Source organism: Aquarana catesbeiana, linkage group LG11, assembly GCF_042186555.1.
Source record: "Aquarana catesbeiana isolate 2022-GZ linkage group LG11, ASM4218655v1, whole genome shotgun sequence".
NCBI classification, from domain to species: Eukaryota; Metazoa; Chordata; class Amphibia; order Anura; family Ranidae; genus Aquarana; species Aquarana catesbeiana.
Genome location: NC_133334.1, coordinates 261528043 through 261542855, shown reverse-complemented (window position 1 = coordinate 261542855; position 14813 = coordinate 261528043). Strand labels below are relative to the sequence as shown.

The window sequence follows — 14813 nt, the reverse complement described above, 5'->3', positions numbered from 1 at the left end:
TTTCTCAGCCTGTAAGGCAGCCCATAGATTATGCTATTTTTTTTTTCTTTCCACCAAGGGTGGCACTATTGTGTTCTGCCGGTGGGAAGCCTTCCCTGCCAGTAGAACACAATGATTGGTGCTGCTGACTTTAGCCGGTGGCACTAATCACTTGAGAAAAACCCAACAGGCTGGTTGTACACAAGACGATCGACAGATCATCCTGTGTACAACCAGCCTGCCTATACATGGATCGAAATTCGGCCAGTCCCCACTAAACCGCCTAAATTTTGATCCATTATTATTGCTTATTGATTGGATATCACCACCTGTCTGAATAAAAGCCACGTCGTGTTGCTGGCTCCTGCCAACCCTTTTAAGGGGGTTCTGAATGATAGAAGGTAGAATTTGTGATCCATGTGCCTGCTGTGATTGGCTGTCACGGTAGTCACATGATCAGTAGCCCCTCCCTTCATAAACGGTGAACCCGGAGCCATCTGTGATAACTTTGCTAGGCGTGCACTGTAAGCATGCTTTCAGCACAGAACTGTGGTGCGCTAATTGATGCATGTGTGCTGCACGTGGGCATTCTAGCGAAATAAACTCATCGATTTAACAGTTTCCCATTCAAGGCATGCGTGAATAATAACTCAGTTGCTTGTGCTCTCAACTGAACTGTCAAGCTATCAAATAGCTGGTGCCATAACTGATCACATGTACAGAGCCATGGCACCTGCAGATCAGACAGAGGCTAAGATGGCAGCTTCTTTGGCTGTAAAGGAAAGAAGAGTTTAGTTTCCACTTTAAGGCCGGCCCGCCCTGCTGCCGCACATGCGTTAGGCAATTGGCAAGACATTAATGTGAAAGTTATATAGGCCAGCAAATTGGACTAAAATGTTACTAAACCCAGGACCCTGCATTAAGTATATTTTGGTCTCCCACAGTACATGGAAATGCAATTTGTTTTAGTAAATATAAACGGCTAAATACCTTTTCCCATCAGCAGTATATAGCAGTCTTGTGACTTCTATCAGTGTCTGGTTAAAGCTTGTAGGAGGCGTTTTCACTCTCCCCTGACTGTCCTGAGGCTGCAGGAACCCTTGACCCTCTGGATGTTGCTGATTGGCTGGCACTGGTACCCTGTGTTGATTGCAAGCAAAAAAAAAACAAAAAAAAAAAACCCTCTCTGGCAATACACACCAAACTGAGCATGTGCAGAGTGACCCCAAGGCTCTGTTCTGTCAGGAGATGGATTGGGGACACAATGTGGAGGGTTAACCCTTTTGGGTTCCACAGTGAGTATAACAAGCATGCTTTACTGCATATACAGACTGATTTTACTGTTGTGGGTTTAGTAACACTTTAACACACTCTAAATTTGGTATTGGTATCTAGACTTCAAGGCCCCCCCAGATTCGATGGGTTAACCCTGCTGCATGTCGGAGATCAGGCTGAGAGTGGGAGGGGTCTGTACCATGAACCGAGCCGGCTGTGTGGCATTGCACGGTGCTGCCGTAATGCGGACAGAAGGAAGTTCTAATTTGCTGCTTCGCGTTTTGATGCAGAGAGATTCTAAGTCAAGGCTTTGGCCGGCCTTGTGATTTTCTGTAGATGGCTCACAGATCAAACCCGCAATCCAAGATAGAATAATTCAGAAAGTTCCAGCTTCAGTAAACAAACTCAGTGTGCTTTTTCACAGCCTGTCTCGGATTGTGTGCCAGTGTTACGTCTCTGCTGTAATGAACAGGAGCCGGTGTATTGAAAACAAAGATAACGGCTGGTGTGTGGAGGCCTCTCCGGAAGATGCTGTCGCTGATGGCTTAACCACTTGCCTACCGGAGCAATTTTTTTTATTTGTTTGCACACGTTTAAATCTGCATTGTTTGCTTGAAATGACTGTAACCCCCCCCCAAAGAAAGTGTGTTTTGGAAACGGAGGCTTTGTAGAACAAAATGGTGGGTGTTTATGTCGCGCGATATTTGCGCAGCTATTTTCAAACACATAATTTCAGGAAGCAATGCACTAAAATTAATTTTAGTCAAAACAAACACATTTATTTATATCTATTATTTGGTAAAAATATGAAAGATTGGGTTGTGTTGAGTAAATGGATACCAAACATGCCAAGTCTTAAAATGTCACATGCCTGTGAAATCGCAAAAAAAAAAAAAAAAAAGATGGTACCCAAAATCCTCCATAGTCTTTTTATAGGTTATCAGTTTACAGTGAACCGTGAATTGCAGCCCTAATATTATTGCTGTCACTCAGATGTCTACGACAATACCTCATGTGACGCATTTGATGTTTACATACATGTGCTCGCCCTATGCTGCGCTTATTGTATGGGGGTGCTTAAAAAAAAATATTTTGATAATTTTTATTTTATTATTTATTTATTTTTTAATTTTTTTTACCTCATCTTTTAACTCTATCATAGGGGGGCTAAAAAGTCCCCATGTGAAAGCATGTGCAGGTGACCGGTCCTCTCCGTCGCAGCTACTCAAGCACAGATTGTGCTTGAATAGCTGCATCCTCGGCCTCACCAGTCACGTTAAAGACAGCTGTGGACGTAATGTAATGCACGTTGCTTCCCAGGTCATTAATCGCAGGAGGGATCGGGGAATGGATGCTCCCCAGGTTTCTCCTGCTCTCAATGTACGAGACGTGTCCCATGGTTCGGGGCTCTCTGAAGGAATGGGAGAGCCTGAGAACCGCTGTGGTTGCCGTTGATGAGGGGCACACATTGAGAACCCTATAAAAGTGCTTGAGTGGCTCTCGAGCCGGCCAGATCATTTTTTTTTTATTTAATCGGAAAGTCTTTCACTGGCCTCTTAAGCCGGTACCCAGCTTGCAGCAGTCTACTTGTCTACCATACCATTTATGAACATACCTAGGTAGACGGGTGGTTAAAGGGGAACTCTGCAATGTCACTACACAGTTTTAGGTTTTATAAAGAAATCTGCACAGTACCTGCGCTGGATTGCAGAGCGGTGAGACTGCGGGGGGACAGCGCAGAGAGAGTATTGCCAGCAAGAGCTGCTGTATGCGCATTTTTTTAGGTCTATGTAACCTCTTATTTGGTCCCTTTTGGTCTGTTAAAGGGTTAGTTCCCCCTTACCAAAAAGTACACTTTGCGGTCCCATATGGGTATATAGCAGCATAGTGAGCTTAAGCCTACCTTCCAGCCTTCTACAGTCTGTGATGACTCTGCCCTGAGTTATTGAAGGGATGGAATAGCTTGTTGGCTCCAGCGCCCTCTAGAGCCTCGGGAGGGAGTGTGCCATCCTGTACCTTCTGGCTGCACATGCGCAGCGTGTTCTCCCCCTCTGAGCTCAGCCGCTGTGACAGAAGACCGCACACACTGTCCATGTACAGCCTGAAAGGACAGGACACTTTCTCCCCTGCCACTAGGGGGTGCTGGTCCCAATGGCAGTTCCATCTCTGCAATCACAGGCTGTAGAAGATTTTAAGAAGGCTTAATTAGGTTTTGGCCTGCATTCGGTAACCACCTGAAGATTTACTCCATTCCCCCCCACCCTTCCTGACCAGGCCATTATTGGCGGTACGGCACTGCATTACTTTGACAATTGCGCGGTCATGTGACGCTGTCCCTAAAAAATATTATTTTAAAAAAGTCTCCCCGCACAAAAAGCTTTCTTTTGGTGGTATTTGATTTACCTCTATGCTTATTTTTTGCACTATAAACATAGAGGCTGACAATTTTGTAAAAAAGTAATTTTTCTTCTTCACTGATGGGCGCTGCTGTTTCCTGGCGACCGGCCGCGCTGCTGGTCCCTGGCGACCGGCCGCGCTGCTGTTTCCTGGCGACCGGCCGCGCTGCTGTTTCCTGGCGACCTGATGGGCGCTGCTGGTCCCTGGCGACCGGCCGCGCTGCTGGTCCCTGGCGACCGGCCGCGCTGCTGGTCCCTGGCGACCGGCCGCGCTGCTGGTCCCTGGCGAGGCCGCTTTAATTGGCATCACTGTTGGGCACTATTGGGACCCAACAGTCCCCTGATAATCCGTGCCCTGATTATACCCTGTGAGGAAATGCCTCTGACCGGCTCCTCTCCTCTCACACTCTGTCAATCCGAGGTAAGGAATGCCGATAACCATTGATTGGACACAGCTGATCGCATGGGTAAAGAGCATCGGCTCATTACCAAGATTGGTGATGCGCCATGCCCCTGGGACAGAGCACGCCACCAATCTCAGCGCTACGCGTGCCGAGAGTGGGACAACATCATATGACGTCGTCCCAGAACAATAGACATTTGTCAGGGCGGGCGGGAGGTGGTTAATGAGGTTTTGGCCTGTGTTCTGAGATTTGAAAGAGAGCCCTGGCTAGAAGCGACGTAGTGTGCTACACCAATTACCTGTACCCATATGGGAGAGCACAGTGTGCTTTTTGGTAAGGGTGAATAAACGCTTCAAATATACCGTTGAAAGTATTTTGACATTGACACAAACAAAGCTTGTCTGCGGAATAAAAATGTTGATTTATTACATCTTATAAATTAGGTTTTCTGGATTGTCTTCTCCAGCGTGGACTATGGAGCGTTTCTCCAACAAACACTGATCAATATTATAAGAATCTCTGTAACTCCACAGCTTCTGGCGCCAGTTCCCTTACCAGCTGAGCAAGAAAAGTCAATTTTAGATAGATGTGTTTTGTTTGCGGAAACCAGTAATTTTATTGGCCTTGTCAGACACTTCTGGGCCTGGCTGCAGACAAGTGCCTGACCCGCCGTATTAACTCGTATTATTGTAGCTAAACGCAAGCCACCACTTGGAGCCCTTTCCAGCTTCTGCTTCCAGGGTTGAGAATTCCTGCTGTCTGCGGCCTGTCTGGGTCGCGCTCCTCGTCTGCAGCTCTGCACATCTCTCTGGGCTTGTTTCATAAGGGAGGTTCTCTTTTTATACCTCTATACAGAACAGGTGCAGGTGGTAGTTTGCCGGTAACCTTCTGCTGCTGCACACTAGAGGCTTTCTTCAGGCTTCATCTACAGGCTAAAGATATCTTTAGATCAAACCATTCCATTTTCATTACATATCTTATTTTAGATCCAGTGACACCGTTACTGGGTCTCTATGCTTCTTTATGCAATGTGGCCAGGGTACGGCTGGTGGGTGGAGCTAGCAGGGTTCTGTACATAGTGTCCTAAGGCAGGCAATAGATTGTGATTTTGTGCATGACCGTTTCCCTAGCTGGGGGACAGAACGCAACACCACAGAGTGGACCTACACTGGCCCTCCGAGTGGTGAGCTTGCAGCGGACAGCCCCAGAGAGGAGGCAGCAAGATAGATGTATAGACTATTTGGGAAGAATCGATTCCCCAGCACAGCCGTTTGCTCTGCTTTTTGAGTATGTTTGGCTGTGCTGGCCCAGCTGCCCCCCCCCCCCATGTAACATTTTAAAGCGGATGTTCACCGCATCTGAGCACCAAAAACACAAATTCATTTTTAACATTCAAAGCAACCCCCCCCCTTCAATCTATCCACCCATCAATGTCTCCATGCTTTGTTTTGATGATAAATCACTTTAAAAAAACAACCTCCTAGCGTTTTTGGCCTTGGCCGTCTTGAGTAAGGGCAAATGATTAATGTAGCATTTACTTCCTGGAATCCATCTGGCTTTAGCTCATGCAGGCAGGAAAGTGAGCTTAGCTGAGAAAACCCCTCCTCCTCTCCTCAAGACTTCTGGGATGTGTGACGACATTTGCCTAGGCAGGAAGCCAGGAAGTAACTGAGAAAAATGTACAAAAAAATAGTTCAAAACAAGTAAATGTGATATACTTTCCTATCTGTTTACTAATGCTAGGAGCATGTGGATTAAAAATAATCAATGTTGATTGAGAGAGTGAAGTTCCACAGTAGCTGGGGGTGGGGTGGAGTGAAGAGCAATGGCAATGGGGTGGAGTGAAGAGCAATGGGGTGGAGTGAAGAGCAATGGGGTCGAGTGAAGAGCAATGGCAATGGGGTGGAGTGAAGAGCAATGGCAATGGGGTGGAGTGAAGAGCAATGGCAATGGGGTGGAGTGAAGAAGAGGGCAACCTCAGCACTCCAGCTGCAGTGAAACTACAAATCCCATTGCGCCTTTGGCAGTCATGCCTGTGGCTGTCGGTCTTGCAGTGCCTCATGGGATTTGTAGTTGCACCACCTATGGTGTGCCAAGGTTGCCTACCCCTGCTATGTGTCTGCTGACCTCACACCCAGGATAATGAGCGTTACCCTGAATAAAGCCTGGGTTTGTACATAGAATTCTGGGCCTGAATAGCTCTTGAGGTCAACCCCAAGCAGGACCTATCTTATTCTGGGCCTGCACCTGGCTGTTAAGACTTGCCAAGAAATAGCTGGTCTTGTCCTCGTTCTAAACTCCTCTTCTTCCTCCTCTAGGTGGAAATCAGCCGGCGGGTGACTCTGGAGGAGCTGCCTCCTGTACTCGTTCTGCACCTCAAACGCTTCGTGTTCGAGAAGACTGGCGGCTGCCAGAAGCTGGTGAAGAATATTGAATACCCCGTGGATCTGGAAATTAGTAAAGGTGAGAGGAGGGGGGTGATCGAAAAAAAAAAAAAAAAGAATCTCACTTTCCTAATCCTCATGCTTGTTCCAGATCAGTGACTTGGTTTCATAGTCATTGGACCAGTATAATAGCCAGGCAACTAGCATTTTCATATGGAGTTCATAAATGTTGGCCTCCATGTTTTTCTCTGGAAAGTTTTACTTTACCACTTGAACCCTGGAAGGTTTTTACCCCCTTCTTGACCCGGGTATTATTATTATTATTATTTTTTTGCTATTCAGCATTGTGCTACTTTTAACCGGTCATGCAAAACTGTACCCAAATGGAATTCTATACCATTTTTTTTTTCACAAAAATAGTTGTCTTTTGGTGATATTTCATCACCGCTGGGTTTTTTATTTTAAAATAATATAAACGAAAACAAATTATATTTTCTACTTTCTGTTACAAAACATATCCAATAAAATCAAATTTATTCATTAATTTAAGAAAAAAATGTATTCTGCCACATGTCTTTGATCAAAAAAAATTCTGACTTGTTAAATGTTTTCATGTTTTTAATGTTGTCTCATTACTTATGTAGATTTGCTTTCTCCTGGAGTAAAAGGCAAGATATTTAAAGGCCAAAGGACTTACAGGCTCTTTGCAGGTAAGTGTCATCAGTGGGTCTAAAATATGCTGCTAATATTTTTGAAGAATATAAATGACTTCAGTTAAATTGACCCTCTTATTTAGGGTTTTCATATTACATTCTAAAATATTTTATTTTATTACTATTGACAAACGAATTAGTGTCTACATGGCCGGTCTCAATATGAATATTATTGGTATTTATATCTAATAAAAGGAGAAATAATCAGACAAATATGGTTGACACCTCCCCCCTTAGTGCTCGTGAAATCACCAAAATATTTTAGAACTATATAAGCTGCCACTATAATAACAATAATCTCAAAATATGCTACAGTGAATACTCTAACATTAGTGGCGCTAAACGATCACAAAAGCTGATTATAATAGTTGTGACCCTGCTGAATACCGTCACCACACCCCATTTTCACACCATTTTCTGCAGCATATTGCAATGCACACTAAAGAAACTGGAATTCTATAACACACAGCATTGGCTTCGGTGAACTTCAAAATCAGTGTTTCTCAACTCCAGTCCTCAAGGCGCCCCAACAGGTCATGTTTTCAGGCTTTCCATTAATTTGCACAGGTGATATTTGATCAGTTACACTGCCTTAGTAATTACCACAGCTGTTTGATCTGAAATCCTGAAAACATGACCTGTTGGGGCGCCTTGAGGACTGCAGTTGAGAAACACTGTTCTAAGTAACGTCCAACATTGGTGTTGGTGGACACAGTAAAAAAAAAAAAAAAAACCCAACATTGATATCAGTGGGTGCAATAATAACCCCCCAGCCTTGATATCAGTGGGTGCAATAATAACCCCCCAGCCTTGATATCAGTGGGTGCAATAATAACCCCCCAGCCTTGATATCGGTGGGTGCAATAATAACCCCCCAGCCTTGATATCGGTGGATGCAATAATAACCTCCAACATTGGTGTCGGACGCAGTAGTAACCCCCCCAGCACGATATCTGTGTGTGTGTCAGGAGATGTAATAAACCCCCGCGCACGCCCCCCCCCAGCACTGATGACTGGAGAACTTAAAACATTGGTGTTGGTGGACGCAGTAATAACCCCCAGCATAGATATCAGTAAACAAGTAATGACCCCTGTCGTTTTTGGGTGCAGTACTAGCCCCCAGCATTGATATCAGTGGACACATGAATAACCTCCATGCATTGGTGTCAGTGGATGCAATGGTAACCCCCCACAATTCGTATCAGTGTATCACTAATAACCCCCAACTTTGTTGTCAGGTGACTTGCACTATAACCTCCACTGCTAATAAGCCCCATGGGCATTTGGTCTGTGTGCGTGCGTTTATAAAGTTTAGGGACGGAGATACAATGCACCTAAGCCTCTGTCTAGCTCTTTTATTGTAGTAGTTGGGCTGAAGGGCACCTTAAAGCGGAGTTCCACCCAAAAGTGGAACTTCCGTTCATTTGTCTCCTCTCCCACTCCAGTGCCACAATTGACACCTTTCAGGGGGGAGGGGGGACAGGATACCTGTCTTTGACAAGTATCCTGTTCCCACTTCCGGGAGTCCGGACCGAGGCTCGTGACATCACCGCGGGCCTCCCTCCTCCCCCTGTTGCCGGGCCAGTAGGAGAGAGGAGCGAGGCCTCGCGCATGCGCAGTAGGGTTCCTGGCGTGAAGGCTACACTGCTGGGGTACCCTTACCCGCAATGGCGGTGGCACCCGACAGCTGATGTAATCATCAGCTGCAGTGCCAACATTGCGGGACTCCAGGACAGGTAAGTGTCCTATTATTAAAAGCCAGCAGCTGCAGTATGTGTAGCTGCTGGCTTTTATTTATTTTTTTGAGCAGAGCACTGCTTTAAATGCTCTAGATCAAAATGGCTGCACTTTGGCCAAGTGCCTATTGAGGTCGTAATGTCCTGTGTATCCCTTCTGTTGTGCCCGCACCCTCTTGACCTGTATTTTCTTTTTTTCAGTTGTGTACCACCACGGAAACAGTGCCACCGGCGGCCACTACAGTACAGACGTCTTCCAGATCGGTCTCAACGGCTGGCTGCGTATCGATGACCAGACTGTCAAAGTGATAAACCAGGTCCATGTGGTGAAACCGACTGTAGAGCGCACGGCCTACCTCCTGTATTACCGCCGCGTAGACCTGCTGTGAACTCCGCTTGGCGCTGTGTGAGCTGGCGCGCCGCGCAAGACGCCTGCTTCATAGACACACGAATCACCTCTCTCTCTCTAGTTTCACTTCCTTTTAACTCTCTACTCTTTTTGAGTGATCTTCCTCCTCCGCTTCTTCCGAGCTTTTCCTTAAGACTTTGTTTACCCCTCTCTTGAAAACATTTTTTTTTTTTTTAGAGTAGAATTCAAGAAATGTCTGAATCTGATTCACTTTGCTGCATCCTTCCTGAACGAGGGGAGGTGGCAAAGGGTAAAAGTTCCTTCTTAAAAATGATGATTTAAGCACAGATGTGACTTGTAAAAAACACAAATTATGTCTAATCTCCAGCAAAAAAAAATTTTTTCTTTAGTTTTGGATGTCGCAAGGAAGTGTTGGAACCTCTGTCGGGTTTAAAACTTTAGTGTTGTACCGGCTCCTCTCCTGGACTAAAATGGCTTACTCATGTCACTGCACACCGTGAGCTTCTCACAATGTGCATTAAAAGCTGCAGCAAATCAGAGCCCGCCTCATTTGCTAGCTGGTGGATATCTGGCATCTTCTAGTTCAGGAGTCCCCAAAGTTTCTAAGCAAAGGGCCCAGGCTTTAAGCGGGGGCAGATTTTGGTCAGTAGGAGTAGAAAATGCCTGGACATTATTGCCCTGTCATTGGTTTCAATGGGAGAACTAGTGCCTCATTATTGGTATTAGAATAATGCCCCATTGATGGTGTCAGTAGGGGAAATAGTGTCAATTGGTGAAATAGTGCCTCAAGGGCCCGATAAAGGCAAGCAAAGGGCCGAATCCGGCCCCTGGGCCGCAGTTTGGAGACCACTGTTCTAGGCCTTTTCCCTCCAGCCTGACTGTCCCTGGCCCCGCCCCTTTCATTCATTGGTTTTCAGTTCTTTCAATTATAAAGGCTCAGCCTCACATGTGGGAGGTCTGTGTGCAAATACAGCCTGCTTAGGAACGCCCACTCCAGAGTGACACCCGCCCATCAGGGCATTTTGATATTTGCTTAACTCCTCCCATGAGCCAGCCCACTGCTTATTTCAGGACTAAGGGCTCCTGAGAAGAGTACTGAGGCAGGGGGCAGTGATGTCTTCAGGAAGCTATGTACAGCCCACTGCTGGCCCCTCCCACCAGCCATGATTTGATTACATTGCATAAAGAGGCACAGAGACCCAGTGATATCACCGGGTCTAAAATAAGGTATGAAATGGAAAAGTTTAATTTAAAATGTAATTAGCATGTTAACGGGGGGGGGGGGGACCTCTCATTTAAATTGTGGGGGGATATCCTCTCCCTTCCTGTTCGGTCCAATACCCGTCAGCTGAACAAGAAGGGAAATTTCCTTAGACGCATTAACCTTCCCCTAACCTTCTACAAAACACGTTTTAATTGCCGTCTCAGTTCTGTCTAGAGGACCTCCCTTCTTCTGTCTGACACGCATTGTACAGAAAATGAAGGAAAATCTGGAAAAAAAATATTGACAGAGATTCTAATGTTTTTTCACTTTATCCAAAACTAAAAAAAAAAAAAAAAATTTGACAGGTTTTGGAAGATTTATACTTCTATTTCTGCACTGAGGCAAGAGAAGACATAAATAGTGTCTCCAAGGAGAAAATCCCCATTTCCCTGGCTGCTTCTTCCATGACAGTGCTGTGTCCACTGTTTGCAGATCCTGCTTGCTTTGTGCCCATACAATGATTTTAGCAACATCAAGAAATTTGATGAAATTAAAGAAAGAAACAAAAAAAGGGATCATTCACATGTGCACCAGTAATGGCCGCCCATCTGAAAACAAATAGCAAATGGATCACTTTTCGGAGGAGTTTGACAGGCGGTGAGGAGGCCTCCTTCACCTCCCTGATTTAACCCTATAAATGTGGCACCGCTGCCACGTAATTGCGTTTTTTTTTTTTTTTATTGAACGCGGTTGCAGGGCGGCCCCATACACTTGCATGTATTGAAGGTAAAGGTGCAGTCGATAGGGTAGTTAGGACAACATCCCAGGTAAATTGTAAAGAAAGAAGCAGCCCCCTTAATGGGACTTTAAATGGCTGCAACACAATAACATCTTAAAGCGGTAGTAAACCCGCTGACAATTTTTTTTTTTTTTTTTTATACACCTGTAAGGTAAAAGGCATAATGAGCTAGTATTCACCGCATACTAGCTCATTATGAAATGCTTACCTTAGAACGAGGCGCCGGTATCTCAACTGGTCCACGCCGAGGTAGCTGACCTGTTGCCTCGGCGTGTCTTCCGGGTATCGCAGCTACAGCGCTGTGAGTGGCCGGAGCCGCGATGTCACTCCCGCACATGCGCGCAGGAGACTTCTTTCCGACAAGGTCCGGCATCTGCCAGGTTTTCAGCCGAGAATCCCCTGTGCGCATGCGCCGCTGCAGTCAGCGGCTCATTGCAAGGGGGAATATCTTCTAAACCGTACAGGTTTAGGAGATATTTTTTTTTTACCTACAGGTAAGCCTTATTATAGGCTTACCTGTAGGTAAAAGTTAAAAATTTGACTATACAAATGCTTTAAGAGTGTCGACACTCACACTCTATTAAGATTTGTTATTGTGTTGCAGCCATTTTAAAGTCCCATTAAGGGGCTGCTTCTTACTTTACATCCACTTGCATGGGTCGCAAACAGCAGCGCTAACACTTCCAAATGCAGCATGCTGTATAATTTTTCCCTGCGACCACATAACGGCACGGCACGTGAACAGCCCTAAGCGGCTGCATGTCGGTGTCCTCCTGGCTGCACAAGTGAGTGAAGCTCTAAGCAGCCCCCATAGGTTATGCAATTTTCTTGGAAAGAAAATGGCTTGATTCCCCCATCAGTACAGTCCGTGTTGATGGGGGGGGAATCGCTCCCGCAGCGCTATTGTGTTCTGCCGGCGGGGAGCCTTCCAGGCCGGCAGAATACGATTACTGCTAGCGGCTATAGCCGCCATCAACGCGTGTAAAAAAAAATCAGACCAGCTGGTTGTACCCAAGTCAGTGGATTGATATGTTACCAGCCTGCCCATAGATGGATCAAATCTCGGCCAGTCCCTACTGAACCGGCAGAGATTCGATTCATCTATGGCCAGCCATTCGGCTCATTTAGTTAGATTAGTATCGCTGCATCCAATAGAGGACTAGGATAAGGATGGGAAGACAGAGTTGTATTAGGGCAGGCATGATTGCCAACTGGTCATTGGGCTCCTCGCTCAGAAGCACCAAGCAGAAGCAGCATATTGACGTACAAACTTCCTTTGCCTCATTACAGCTCCGAAAAACTTTGCATAGAGTGGGGAGGAGAGAGAATGTCTGTCGGGTTGTTTATTGCAGGCTTGTGTTCAGATTTCCCTCTTATCGTCCTATGTCCATGACTGTTGTCACTTGGACAGGAAGTGAGGAGTATCTTCCCAACAGGGACACAAGGGCATTAAAACCTGATGGGATTCATCCATCTCTATTGTACTCAAATCTTGCTTTCCTCCGAAGTTCCGCTATTTATAAAAGTAACCGGTGAGCCTCTAATAAACCCCATGTTAAATCTAGGGAGGGGGGTCTACAAAGGGCCCTGCTATATCAGCCTTCTGCTACCAGGTAGCCGGGCAAATCGCCCCCTCCCTCCGGAGCCCAAAGATGGGTTTCAACCGGGGCAGTTTAATACATTTTTTGAAGCAGCAGCTTACGGCTGGACACCTCCACCCAAACCCCTTGACGAGTAACGTTCAGCGATTTGCTGCTACAGTTCTGGGATAACTCCATGGAGAAGGTCTACTGATACTTATTAATAAAGAGAATAGATTTTTTTATTTTTACTTTTTTTTTTTTTTTATTTTTCTTTTTTAGCGTCTAGGCTAGAAGTGGCTGCGTCGCCTTTGGGCAACCCTACACGCTTCGCCAAAGACTAAACGCACCAGCATTCAATCTTGTACATGTTAATTCCTAGTGTCCCCTTCCAGCAGACCCCCACCCCATCCCCTTCCGATGAATCCTTCACAGAGACCGCTTTTTAGAATGCCGAATCGGTAAACAGTATAAAATAATACAAAAAAAAAAAAACTTTCTCGCATTGATCAGGCGAAAAAAAAAAAAAGGAATTCTAAGGCTTTTTCAGTGATGCTGGGTGCCTCATAGGAACTATTAATAGGTTTTAACTCCCTCCCTGCTGGACAGCGGCAGTCTTTTTAAATCGGAATGCAACCTCCAGCAGCCGAAGGCTTTAAAACTGATCGCAGGCAAAAAAAAAAAAAAAAAAAGACTAAAAAATACACAAAAAAAAAAAAAGCATTGAAAGTTAGTATAGATGAGTGATGCAACTTTACTGCCACACCACAGAAACCCCCCCGAAGGCATCTGTGTACACCGGATCAGTGAACGACAAAAAAAAAAGAGCAAACAAGACGATCGCTTTCTCCTTCCAGTCTGCTTCGTTTTAATTTCGCTGTCTTCGCTCTCCTATAATGTTCAGTTCCTAATTGTACACAGTTTAGTGATATTTAGGAGTACAAGGTTGTCGCTCATCAATAAAGTCACTAAGTTGGTTTAAAAGGAGACTGTTGCGCTTTCTGTTGTGCGTCGCGTGCCGCCACGGATGTGGTCTTGATGAACAGGTTATTAGATTACAGCGGAGCCGCCATCAAGTGTCCAGCCAGTTCTGGGCTTGGAATATCGTTTTAGCGAGCAATGGAACTTAATAAAGGTCAAGCGAAGTAACTGGTTTTCATTCTGCTGCAGCATGTCGCCTGGTTTTTATACCGGTTAATAAGATTTTGTAGAAGGTTTCGGTAAAGACAAAGTTCATCTTTTGCGGAAAAAAAAAAAATATAGGAAATGCACCAACAATAAAAAAAAATGTGCATCTATGAATTTATTTTTATTTTTTTGTGCACTTCAGCCCTACAAAGCATTGCAATCATGATCAGTGGATTGTGGGTGCAATGCACAGCTTCCTGCAGGCTATTCCTTGAGAGGGGGTGCTTGATGTTTGCCTGGGGGTGGACTTTAAGTTGGTTAAAGCGGAGGTCTGCCAACATTTTTTTTTTTTTTTTTACTGCAGCTGCTGACTTTTAAAATAAGGACACTTACCTGTCCAGGGCACCCGAACCGTCCCTCGGTCCTCGGGTGCTGCCACCGCAAAGCTTCACTTCCTGATTCCCTACTGCGCATGCTGAGTCGCGCTGCGCAATCCGAATGGTCCCTGCTGTCTCTGGGACTTCTGTGTCCCCCAGCAGACAGCGGGGGGATGGAAGGTGGCGTACACCCCCGGCGGGAGTCTATGCCTGGAAGTGGGTGCAAATACCTGTATTATACTAAAAGAAATTACCATCCAGCTAGATCATAAGGGTTGCCACCATCCCTAAAGTCAAAGAATAAAGATACCCCCAAGGAAGGTTACTGAGACTTTAACGTCAACTGAGTAGTAAAAAACAATTTTATTAAATACAAATGCAAAAATACAAAACAACAAAATTGGTATATACATAAAAACGAAGACGTATATAACAGTAGAATGCTAAAAATACTGGTATGCAATAGTG

The 14813-nt window shown here is 45.4% G+C and overlaps 1 protein-coding gene across 2 annotated transcripts in view; it reads left to right on the top strand.

Annotated features, from left to right (window-relative positions):
* USP10 (ubiquitin specific peptidase 10) overlaps positions 1-13824 on the top strand; it is a 102367-nt gene extending 88543 nt beyond the window's left edge. For both annotated transcript variants that reach the window (XM_073605761.1, XM_073605760.1), the window contains 3 exons: positions 6373-6517; positions 7083-7148; positions 9089-13824. In XM_073605761.1, coding sequence (XP_073461862.1) covers positions 6373-6517; positions 7083-7148; positions 9089-9276 — 399 coding nt within the window. In that variant the 3' untranslated portion in view covers positions 9277-13824. The remainder of the gene's footprint in view (positions 1-6372; positions 6518-7082; positions 7149-9088) is intronic.
* Positions 13825-14813: the final 989 nt, after the last annotated feature.